This window comes from Xiphias gladius, chromosome 8 (assembly GCF_016859285.1).
Source record: "Xiphias gladius isolate SHS-SW01 ecotype Sanya breed wild chromosome 8, ASM1685928v1, whole genome shotgun sequence".
NCBI lineage: Eukaryota > Metazoa > Chordata > Actinopteri > Istiophoriformes > Xiphiidae > Xiphias > Xiphias gladius.
The window spans coordinates 2,353,750-2,366,856 of NC_053407.1; the positions used below are offsets into that span (position 1 = coordinate 2,353,750).

General features: G+C 38.1%; 1 protein-coding gene across 4 annotated transcripts in view; it reads left to right on the top strand.

The window, feature by feature from the left end:
* wwp2 (WW domain containing E3 ubiquitin protein ligase 2) overlaps positions 1-13,107 on the top strand; it is a 77,391-nt gene that overhangs the window by 4,219 nt on the left and 60,065 nt on the right. For all 4 annotated transcript variants that reach the window (XM_040132816.1, XM_040132820.1, XM_040132817.1 and 1 more), the window contains exons 3-5: positions 3,879-4,035; positions 4,528-4,649; positions 6,630-6,767. In XM_040132816.1, the coding sequence (XP_039988750.1) occupies positions 3,879-4,035; positions 4,528-4,649; positions 6,630-6,767 (417 nt within the window). The remainder of the gene's footprint in view (positions 1-3,878; positions 4,036-4,527; positions 4,650-6,629; positions 6,768-13,107) is intronic.

Consider the following 13,107-nt stretch of genomic DNA (forward strand, 5'->3'; position numbering starts at 1 on the left):
AGCATGATAGAACCTCCACCATGTTTTACTGTAGGTAAGCTGTTCTTTTCCTTATGGGCTTCATTTCATCACCTATAAACAAACTGATTCACTGCATTGCCAAAGAGCTCTACTATGGTTTCATCTGTCCACAGAACATTATCCCAGAAAGACTGTGGCTTATCTATGAAAAGTTTTTGCAAACATTAGTCAGGCTGAAACCATCACTCCAGATTGCTTGAGGTCAGCCTGAAGCTCTTTCGATGTCTTGCGTAGTGGTTTTTCCACAATCCGCATTAACCTTCGCAGACTTCTCTCATTGAGTTTCTTCTTAGCACCATGTCCTGCAGGCATCTGAACAGTTTTGTGACTCTGAAACTTTGTGATAACATTCCGAACTATTGAAACAGGGATGTCAAGATTTTTGACAATTGCCTTGTAGCCTTTGGAATTGTTTTGTTTTTGATAATAGCATTTCTGATGCTCTAAGACAGCTCTCTTGTTTTCACCATTGTGAAAAAGAAACTGGAAAAAATCAGCCCCTTCTTATGCAGTAAAACCATCAGTCAATGGTCATTTCAGGTCATGTGAACACTGAAAATTAAGCACAGGTGATTCCTACATGTTTTTTATATTGTGTGAGGAGCTAATTTAAATTCAACAAAAGGGTGCCAATAATTGTGTCAAGCGTACATTTTATATCTTTATTTTTTATTTCACTATATGAAAGCATTTTTTTTATGTTCAGTAACATTGGATATTTTGTTAAATATTCTTATTATACAAAAAATGTTCATTTGCATTTATTACTGCAGATATTCTAATTTCTGTACTGTAAATTCATGGGGGGCCAATAATTTCAACCACGACTGTAATATGGTTGGTTGGATGCTCAAGGCTGTCCTCCAGGCACTGCCCACAGTGGTTGTACTCTCAAAGTGTATGTAGCAGGTACCCTACATACTCAACAGTTTACTTTGATGAGTTCAATGTTATCAAGCAGATATGGGCAAATCTATGAAAAGGCATTCTTATAAACAAAATTACACTTTAATTATGAAATAAAACTCAAGTCATTTTAGACTTAAGTACTGTATAGTTAAGTTTTTTGGGGTTCATTGATGAGTTTTGTTTCTGTCTCACATAAGCCTCGTGTTTTCCTATAATAAGCAGGCCAAAAAAACACAATGTGACCAAGATCTTCCTTTCTTCTACCTCTCTTCTATACTACCAATCTTATTTTATTCAATCGTAGTTCAGTCACAACCTGTCAGTGACCCTCACTGTTGATTGTTTGAGCTCTGACTCGCCTCCTCATTTACCTGGCTATTTAATTGCTCTCAATGACTGTCTACCTTCTCTAAAATCATCCCACCTCCTCTGACTCTGTCAAAACCTACTTTTGGTTCTTCCATTTCTGGCGCTTTTCCACCTCTGTGTCACTTCCTTCTCCTCTTCAGAGGGCTGCGAATGAGTCACATTTTATTTTGCTGGATGTTTGAGTTCAAGGATTGTCAGTTTGCCTTAGCCAACACCAATCTGCTAATATCTTATCTGCGATAGGAAGAAGTACAGACAGAAGCCTTTTTCTTTGTCAACATTTATTCATTCAACCACCTGTCTTGATCAGATGCCCCCTTAGAAATAATGGCAGACGGTGTGTTTTTGCAATCCAGCAGTGATTCAGGACAAATGAACTGGCTCTCATATGACTGACACATGCTGTAACAAGATTCTCAGCAGGCTCAAAAGAATTCAAAGCCAATAAACCTGTCTAAACTGAGCTGCTCCCAATAGCGCTGAGATTATGTAAAAATACCTTGAAATGCAGAGAAGTGTATTCAAAAAAGCTTGGAGAGTTTCATCAAGAAGCAGAAGGTTTTGTGAAGTTTCATTGTATATGAGTATACTGTAACCTAGCAATTGCACTAATTGTTCCATGAAGGTAGTTATAGTCAAACTGGTGGGGAAAAGTAATAACAGCATAAACAAACCAGCAGGAAATAGTATTTTTTTTTTTTTTTTTTTAGGCTGTGGAAGCACTCTAGTGAAGGTATTGAAATTCCTGGAGAAGTGATGGAGCATTCTACCAGGCCTGCAGTGTGAATACTGCCCTCCAGTGTCCTTACACTGGTTCCTTGACTGGTATTTTTTGTTTTAACATCAAGGCTTCATTGTACCCATATAATTATTTTCCTAGACCCCAGTCTCCATGAAAATAAATGAAGTGGAACAACAGATGTTTTTCTTTCTTCCACTAGAGGGCAATGATTATATTTCGCTTTTTGCTTGCCCAGCCAGCGCCACACAAGTTGTGTTCCAAATCCATAGAACATATTTATTCTAAGTAAGTTTTGAGTATGTAGTCTGTTCACTTGGGATAAGTGGCCATATTTGGTGTACTCAAAACATTCAGTATGCATACTGAAAACTGTTTATGGACCCTATTTTCCCACAAGGCCATGAAGGAAATGAACACACAGCTGAAGAAAAAAGCTAAAGATAATTGTGAATTTTAGTGAACAGCTCCAGGAACACATCAGAAAACAAAAAATAACACTTTAAGAAAAACCAAAATACTGTCTCTTTAAGTGTAAATGGCAGTGGCATTTCAAAATTTTAGTTTGATTGATGTTCAGCTGTAGCAGTACTATATAATGTCCTGTTAGTACAAAACAATCAGGTATGTTGATTTCTTGTGTACCCACTGCAAAAATGGTATGCTATGGTGACAGTGATGCCACCAAAACCAAAAGTCAGTATCTTCAATTCTGACTGAAATCAATTACTTTTGGGTGGTATCCTCCGCATGAGCTGTAACAAAGTTGCTCAGTGAGGCTGATGAAGTAAATTTAATTAGTAATATTTGAATCACTATTAGAAGAAATTACTAATATATATGATGTTTAATAATCTGAAAAGTATTTGAAAAATATTTAACATGTTACGAAGTATACAGGTAATTAATAAAAAAATTAATACAATTTTAAACTCTAGGACGGGTACGTAGAACACTTTTTTAAAAATGTGTATAAAACAATAAAATGCATGTTCAAACACCCACCCAAAGATCGTAAGGAGCTCACATCCACACTATAGTCATACATATGAAGACATGCACAGATAATCACATACACACATACAGTAACTAATCATAAGCCTGAAAAAATAGAAAACTTTACAGTTTGGATGTAGATGCAGTTGTGAGAAATCTCAGGTAATCAGTTGTTTTGTTCCAGAACACTAAAATAGCTAAAGGCACCCTCAGCAGCTCTGGATCTGATTCCAGGTACACTTTGAAAACCACCACCTGGTAACCTCCAGATTCAGTTCTTAGTGTGCTAGTCAAGACTGCTGACTAGCACAACTGAATCTGGATTTTTACTGAGAGCAAATTTAGTAAAGTTAAAAGTTAAAGTACCGGCATAATATGTGTGTCTTTGTGTCTAAATGTGAGGATGCTGTATTTTGGATGATCTGGTTTGTGTTTCCTCTGTTAGATACCGAAATTAAAGGTATTCTGTGGGCAGAAGACCTATTTTTAGGGGCCCCATCTCACTGGTTGGCACAGAGGTGGATAGTATATTATTTATAAAATAATTGTATCTGTGGTGATGTTGATATGAAAGTTAAACCTTCCACCTTTTAAGATAAACAAGAAATAAAAATACATGTCCTTATTGTGGTTGGACTTTGGCCACAGTCACACACTGTTTATTCTAGTCTATATTAATTCTACTCTCTTCCGTATGGCACTGAGCAACTCTAACTCTATGTTTTTGTCCTTTATATGATAAACTAGTGTTACAAGAGAACACCTTTACGCTGTGTACATTCTTATGTATTCCTTTGTAGCTGTTTGCCTTAATGTGCTTCTGTGTGTGTGCATGCACAAGCAGTGGTTTCAGCGAAGCCCCAGTCTCCCAAGCTGCCAAGCTGCCACTCCCGGCTGAGCTCCTTCGTTGAGGTGATTGCCGACGGTCTGACCAGCGAAACCAAAAAAACAGGCAAACGCAGTGGACATCTTGAGCTGCAGTGGAATGAAGACCTCACCCTGTGAGAACACCATTACCCACACACTAAATTTTATACAATCCTGTATTTTTATTGTTCGCAAATTTGTGTAAACAATTATATAGAACATTAAAAATTCATTGCATGCATCCCACTGTGTTTTTGTGTGGTTAGGTATATAGGCAATGAAGGAAAGGGTCCCCTTGAAAAACCTAGTTTATTCAAAGTAAAATGCAGCTCATTTAATACACTGTCTCTCAGGTAAAAAAAAAAAACACACACACACATAGGCATTGTTACAGTAGCAGTAGGTACATAGGTAAGAAAAAAATAATGTAAAACCAGACTCAATAATAAAATATAGTTAAGTAAAAGTGTCAGTATGTACTTAGTTTGTTTTTCATGCTGGTATCTGTTCTGAACTGATTAGATCAATGTACCAATAGTATTTGTTGTATTTTTAATTAAGTTTGTTAGTGATGTAACAGGCCTCAGTTGATAGTGTGTGTGTTCACGTTGCCTTGTGTTTCACAGTAATGTGACGCCCCAGAGTCATCTTGATCTGAAGCTGTGGAGCTGCCACACCTTGAGGAAGGAGCTACTGGGCAGTGCTACCATAGACCTGCTGGACACACTGCGCACACACGATGGCAAAAGTAAACACACACACACACACACACACACACACACACACACACACACACACACAAAAGAAATAAAACCATTATAATATACAGTATTTCCCCAGTGTTATAAGGTGCAACCCAATTTATAAGCAATAGAGTATATTAACAAATGAGAACGAAAACAAGAGTGAAGTATGAATTTACAGCGTATATGCAGGAAATTTAACATATTTCATATACAGAGCTAGAAAACTAAAGACTCAGTAAGTTGAGAGGGCCAAATAAAAGAAGAGAGGGGAGAGATGAGACCAAGTGCCCCCTCTGAAAATAATGTGATATAAATTTTCCTGTTCTCCTGCTGTGCTTAAGTATAGTAACCATTTTGTTCAATAATTAACAAATGTATAAATATAAAGCTAAATTTCAATGCACTGATTGGATACTCTGAATGATGTGGCTTCTGTTAGTGTTTTCTTCGAGTCTCTGAAGGCTACACTGAATCGGCTTCTCTCCAAATTAGACGTTTAGCCTCACAGAGAACAAAAACTGAAGATGTGTTTGGGTGCTCCTTGTAAACTCAGCAAGACAAATAGTTCATCACCAGGAAGTTGTCCACAAAAGGCAGACAAATACTCAAGTTTACAGGACAAGTTGTGAAGTTTTCCCTTAAAGACATGATGGACAACTGGCACACAATGTTCCATGTTAACAGTGTCAGTGTATCCATGTAACAGCAGTGAAATTTATACCTGGCTTCCTGTATTTACACTTTTATAGTTGCTTTGTCAGTGGTCCACTTCAAGAAATATATTTACTTTACTTTTTACTTTCTGTATTTTCTGGCCTGTAAGGTATTATGGGATACTAAAAGCAAAGGGTACTAAGGATATGTTCAAAATTGAAACAAAGAAAGCTGCATTTAACTTGCACCAGTGACTCGCTGGAAGCTGTCTTATCCTGTGTTGGAGGACAATGAATAATATGATGTGATGCCCTTAGAGCCTGTGCAGAGTGAATTTCTCATCATATGCCACTCATCTTAAAGAACGTGCAATTCCTTCTAATTTTAAGTTTTTGGATTCTTAAAATTGAATGTTCAGAGCTACCATATGCTGGATATTAAAAATTAGAAACTTGTTAATACCCGTGCCACTACAACGGTACTAATATTGAAACTATACCTAAATAAAATACAGTTACAATATTTAAACCTGCATAACTGTTCTTTTGGCCGCTTGGGCGAAACAGAAACAAGTTGTAAATACAACATTGATTTATCACCACCTTTTAAACTGATATGGTGAACTTGTTAACAAACAGTTGCTTACATCCAGCAGTTTGGGAGCAACGTTAACATTCATTTGGTGTCATTCTGGCCCCCCAGGCGATTGTAAGGCCAGTGTTCACTAACTGTGTCTGTCTGAAACTCAAAGCTCCGTAAAGCCATGGGGAGCAATAGATTCAGCTCATAATTCTCTTTTGTAATTGTTACGAGCAGCCCGTCACATGTTTTTTTCCTTGTCATTTGATACATTATTATAAATATATTAATTATAGCTGCTGTAAATCAGGCCATGTTTGATCATAGAATAAGTCACACCTGGCCAAGTATTCAGTGTCATATTTCAGTACTTAACAATTTTCTGCACTGAGTGCTATGGAACAATTTAGTCAGTAGTCAATGGGACAGTTTTCACTACTTGAAACGGAAGTGTGACGTCTGCTTCTGAAACCACTGTAAAGTAAATCATGACAGCAATAATCAGATAAGTAAAATGTTACTCAGCTCTTTGCTCAACTAATTCCTCTTCTGGTAATATGTTTCAGCAGGGTGGCCATCCACTGATGTGGAAGATAATACACTGAGTTCACACTGTTTTCTCCCTTTTGAGCAACAACAGCGAATGTTCAATTTCCTTTGTTCCATCTCACCTCATTCTCTCACTTCCCTCCAACTCAACCTTTCTCCCTCTCTCCAACACTTTCTGTCCTCCCTCCTCACCCCTCTAGTGGAGAACGTCCAGCTGAGTCTGGTGCTGCAGACGGAGAACAAAGGCTTGGTTGTAGCGGGAGGCGAGCTCAACGTCTGTCTGGACGGCATGGTTGTTGATCTGGGCTCGCTGCCCAATGGCAGCACGGCAGCAGACAGTGAGTCCCGCCTTTTAACACACACACACACACACACACACACACACACACACACACACACACACACACACGCACACACGCACACACGCACGCACGCACGCACGCACACATTAACACGCAACTCTAATTCAAGGGTAGTGACTTTCATGTTTTCTGGACCCCTAAGTGCTCTGAGGTTTAGAGGAAAAAGCAAAAAAGCAAGAAAGAACTGGCTTAAAGAAGTTAAAATAAATAAATAAATTAATTAATTAATTAATTAATTTATTTATTTATTTATTTATTAATTAATTAATTAATTAATTAATTAATTAATTAATTAATTAATTAACAAAAGACAAAACACAAATTATTCCACGGAGAGTTAGGAAGAGAAAAGAGCACAGAAAAGAAGATTACAGAAATACAGAAATTAGGAAAATTGTAGGTGAAATGTTGAATGCTGAAATTTCAACATAAAAACATGAGAGAGGGGTGAAAATAGCACTATAGCCTTAAGGAGAAAATAATTGAATTGTCAATATTCTATATTAAAGTTTAGAAAACTTCCATAACAAAAACATAAAAACTCTACAACCTTTTGGCATATTTGAAATGTTATAAACCTCATAGATAAACACAAAAATGCAGGGTGAAAATCTACTAACATCAAGAGGGGTTTCTCAGCGCATAAAAAATTCTTCATTTTTAAAATATGTAAGATATATTTAAAGTGGACATGCACTTACTATTTTCCCACAGAAATCTAGACCGCTTATTAGTACAGAACTCACCACAATACTAAACCATTTCTCTTCCTCTCCCTCTTTCCCTCCTTTCGTAATATTGCCAACAACCACGCACATGCACCTGTTAGTACAGTAAAATGTTTGTGTGTCTGTCCACACTGGTAATGAGTGTTTTCCCCACTTTGAAAAAACAGAGATTTTACTTTGTGTAACAGTTTTCCAAAGTCACTACTTGCCGAAATGGCTTTGAACTAATAGTGTTTGTGCCCATACAGATTTTTGGTCTTTCTTTTGGTGAGATGAGTGTTGAGTCTTGGGTGCTTGGGTCACCACATTTGATCAATAAAAGTTGAATTTTATAATGTTTATTATTGTTTAATGTTATTACATTGTTACTGAAGTCAAGAACTTAACTACCTGGAAGTTGATGGATAGATGAGGTTGACATAAAGTACTTAATCAAAAACCAGGTCTGATCCAATAAATATTGTCCACCTATGACATGATGTAGTTTAATAAACACCATATTTATTGTACAATTGATAAGTACAACACTTACCATGGGAGTCTTACAACTTTATTTATTAGTAACTGTCATTTCAATGTTCCATGATCTAAGTAGTGTTTAATAAGGTGCAGGGAGAAAACACTGAATTTATTGCATTTAACAATAACATTGGTGGACTATTTCTGTATCCCTTGCTATGCGTGTTTATCGTAACCTTACATTACATTACATGTACTCATTTGGCAGATGCTTTATCCAAAGTGACCTACAATTGAGGGACAACACTAAAGCTTGAGTACAGTGGGAGACTTTGAAGTAAGTGCTAAGTACTAGATCTGTTCAATAAGACCAGGAGTGCAAGGACATCAGGTAAAGAAGTGCACCGGAAGTGCTAGTTAGGCATATACGTTAGAGGCGTTAGGAAGGGAGGTACTCTTGGAAGAAGTGAATTTTCAAAAGTGTCTTGAAGATAGAGAGGGACGCCCCTGCTATGATAACTTTGGGAGCTTATTCCACCATTGGGAAACCACAAACGAGAACAGTCTGCACTGTGATTGCATACTGTTCTTGTGTGCAGGGTTGGCAATGCCAGACAACGTTCTTTGGAGGAACACAGTGGCCGAGAAGGAGCATAGGCCTGTATGATTGAAATCCAGAATCAGTCAGGCTATAATATCAGGTAGCCTCTATCAGAGAACCAGGACTAGGATAACCTTTTAACCTTTATCAAGTGAGGGAGGTTACCCAATCCTCTCCAGGATAAAAGTAATTTACCTACTTCACCAGTGGGTGAATTTCCCTTAAATGGCCCCATGTCAAGCTTAACCCAAGCAACAGCTCTGCATGTTCTTTCACCGCAGTATATGCCTGATCTCTGCCATGACACCCCTATACTTCAAGGCTCTTCTTATTAGCAAAAGTTAGAGGTTTCACAGAGGAGACTCAAATCAAAGTCTGATTGCAATGTGCTATTGTAACCCGCACACATTGCAACACACTTCCTTCTCAAATGTAAGCTCAGCAGGAACATGCCAGGATTTCTGTATTGGACTAAGATGTTTTAGCCGCTTTTCTGAATATTGTATATATATTATATATTGTATATTCTCTAGACGGTTCTGATTTATTATTGATATGTTATCTTTTTATTTAATTTTTTGAACTACCTTTAACTGTTATAAGTGTAAAGTAAAAAGTATAATAGTGAAAGAGAACAATTACCGAGTTCAGCTTCTCCGCTGCATTGTGTCAAACCTGACAACAATAGAACCCAGTTTGCATAAGGGTTAGGTTTAGAATGCACCGATCAGCCACAAAGTTAAAACCAGAAACTGGTTTTAATGTTGTGGCATTTATTTATTTCAGCAAAATATGGGTTTCAATGGAGAGTTTGGATAATGTGTGTCAGAAGTTTTTCTGACACGCCAAAAATAGCATTTCAAAAATATTGTTAAACTTAAAGTAATTTAACGGTAGCAGAAAATATTAACTGTGTACCACTGCAGTATTGCTACCTTAACAGCCTTCACCAACTTGTATTCATTGAACTTTAACACTGACATTAGAGAACAGTTAATCTCAGTGTGCATGTGTTACTATTCCCAAACCAATATAAAATTTGGTTTCATAACCCTCAGAGGAAGAATTTCAAACCCTCCACAGACTTATTGACTCTTGGTCAGCAGTATTTTCCGCTTCCAGGCACTACGCTAACATTTTACCTTCCTTTCTGGTTTGGAAGCAAAGACTAGATCTCTCTTTAACAAATAAATAGTTATTAAGCTGCTCTTAAAACCACAGCCAGGTCCATGTGTCCACCTCCTCTCTGTGCAACACATACACAAAAATACACACACACACACACACACAAGGCTTTTCATAAAGCGTCACACAGAGCCCACAGTGTACTCTGCTGAATGCACACAGGGCCAGCAGTAAGGGCCAAGGCATGCCACAGCATGGGCAGTATAAATGTGTCTCTTTGTGACAGTTAAGATGTGAAGAAAGGTTAAGAGAAGGTGTGTTATGTGTATTGGTGTGTGTGTTTGTGCTGTAGTACCACTTCTTCACAAGGACAGCAAGATGAGAAAATTCTTGTAAAGGGAGGACGTTTTGCAAGTCCTCACTTATGAAGGAGGCTAGTTTAGGTTTTGGATTTAGATTTAGGTAAAGATAATATACATAGAGGTTTTAATGGATTGGTTTTTTGGTAAAGTAAAAAAGTTCTGAGAGCACAATCACCTTAATCACTGGTATGTCTTTGGCAGACTTTTTTCCCATTGCTGAATGCTAGCATAATGTTGCACAATTATCGCTTCATGGATAATTTACTATCAGGAAAAACTGGCATAAACATGTGTCCTCAAAGCACTGGTTCCCAGTTGGAATCAGAAAAACTTTAATGTTCCCCGAAGGGAAATTGCTTTATTACAATTACAATAGAAAGTAATAAGTAAAAACAACCATAAATAGTAATAATAATTGATACACAGTAAATTAATAGAAAAATGTACAAATGCAAATGTACAAAAAGTCATGTGTCAGGTAGAATCTCCAGGCCTCTTAACATTAGCATATAGCAGGTCCAGGGTCCTGTCTCCTCTTGTAGTGCAGTCCACAAATGGAGTGAAAGTGGGAAGAGTCTTTTCCAGTTGAAGTCCCCGGAGATCATGAAGACAGCACTGGGTAGTCTCGTGTTAACAGACATCACATGCGGTTGTCGGGTTAACTGAGGGATGGATGTAAACAACAACCAATATAGGGTGAGAACTTCCTGGGAAGGTAGTATGGACGTAGCTAACAGTTCAAAGTCTGGGCTGCAGAAATGTTCTTTTTCCTCTCTGCCAAAACCTTCCGAAGCCGTCAATGTAAAACACGTAAGACTCCACTGACAGAAAGTCCGTCCGAATCCTCACTAGGGCCACTAGCTCGTCCATCTTATTAGGGATCTCGCGTTGCCTATGATGACAGAAGGGAGACACACTTCTCTTCATCAGTCTTTGTTGTCTGGACATAGCTCTCTTCCCTCATCACTTTTTTCCTCCTCTGCATCCTCTGTGTCCCCTCCTCTGATTTCTGCAAGGATGTCCATTGTTCTGGTTGCCATGCTAGCCAGCTTCAGCACAATCAGTGTAAACAATGCTACCGTGGTGTTGCTGCGCAAGGGTAGTGTTGCTGAATGATAGCATTCAAAAAAGTATCTGAGGAAGTAATGTCACTGTGAAAACACACACCAGATCTCTATCTACCAGCATGTTTAGAGAGGATGCATCTTAAATACGTACAAGTAAATATTTAAAGAAGTATGACAAAAAGAAGAAAGATCAAAAAGCTCGAAAAAATAAAACGAACAGGAGTAACTGCAGCAGGCTGTATGCTCGTTGGTGCATGCACACAAAAAAGTGGGTCAGAAGATAAATCTTGAGTGGTTGCTATATGATTAATGGGACACACAGATACATTTCTACTTAACAAATTAAAAAAAATTTTTTTTTTTTTTTGGGATAAGGGAATGCATACAGTAAATGGGACTATGCAGTTAAACAAGCTTGCGTCTTTAATTTTGGCGTGTGTGCAAGCACGCACGCACACAAAAACATAATCACAGACAGCAGAAATGCTTTTGTCTAATTTGTTTCTGAGAGTTGCATAATTGAGTCTCATTGCTTGCAGCACAGCAGTACAATTGCCTCCTGTGATCTCGAAGCAGTGTTCATGGTAGCGGGGGGGGGGGTTTCCTCTCCTGGCTTGCAGGGGTGTGTGTGTGTGTGCGTGCGTGCGTGCGTGCGTGCGTGCGTGTGTGTTTTTGTTTGTTTTAGGGGTCGAGATGTTAGTGAAAAGTGTGCGCTCTTAAACCAGGGTTTCAAGTTGAACCACTTGTCTTTGTGGTTATTTTATTTTTCTCACAAGTGTAGATTCTGTTGTATGATTTTGCGCTTAGTTTATTTATGGGTGTGCATGTAAATGCGTTTTATATTCGACAATGTGTGTGCAGGCATACGTGGGCTGCCTGAATATATAAAGTCTACAAAGTTTGGAGTGCGTTACCTTCTGGTGGTGTTAAGGCACTCTTTTTTTCTCGCTCTGAACACACCTCCTGTTGGTTTTTTTACTCATTTCCCCTGGCAGCTTTTCTGACCCACACAGACACTCTTACATTAGTTGAGAGGACACTCATTGCAATATGCATTCCCTAATCCCTTAACCATCAAAATTACAGTTAAGTCCATAAGTATTTGGACAGTGACACAGTTTTCCATAATTTTGCTTTTTGAAAATAAACCATCAAGTTGTGATTGAAGTGTAGGCTTTATTTCATGGGGTTTAACAAAAATCTTGCATTAACCATTTAGGAATTACAGCCATTTTTATACATACTCCCTAATTTTCAGAGGCTTGTAAGTAATTGAACAACCTGCCATAATTACGAATATAAGGATTATTTTTAATTCTTGGATGAAAATCCTTTTGCAGTCAATGACTGCCTGAAGTATGGAACCCATGGTGCTTTGCCAGGCCTTTACTGTAGCCATCTTCAGTTGCTGCTTGTTTGTGGGTCTTTCTGCCCTCAGTTTTGTCTTCAGAAAGTGAAAAGCATGCTCAATTGGGTTGAGGTCAGGTGACTTGGCTATTGAAGAATATTCAATTTCTTTGCCTTGAGAAGCTGTTGGGTTGCTCTCGCAGTATGTTCAGTTTTGCAGCATTTGGCTGAATCTGAGTAGATAGTAAGCCCTATACGCTTCAGAATTCATCCTACTACTTCTATCAGCAGTCACATCATCAAGCCATATACAGGCAGCCATACATGTCTATGCCATAACACTGCCTCCACCATGTTTGACAGATGATGTGGTATGTTTCGGATGATGAGCTGTTCCTTTCCTTCTCCATACTCTTATCTTCCCATAATTCTGGTACAAGTTAATCTTGGTTTCATATGTCCAAAGAATCTTTTTCCTGAACTGGGAAGGCTTTTTTTAGATGTTTTCTGGCAAAGGCTTATGCGGCCTTTCTGTTCTTGAGTGTTACCAGTGGTTTCAACCTTGTGATAAACCCTCTGTTTTTACACTCATGAAGGCGTCTCTTGATTGTAGACTTTGAAAATGAT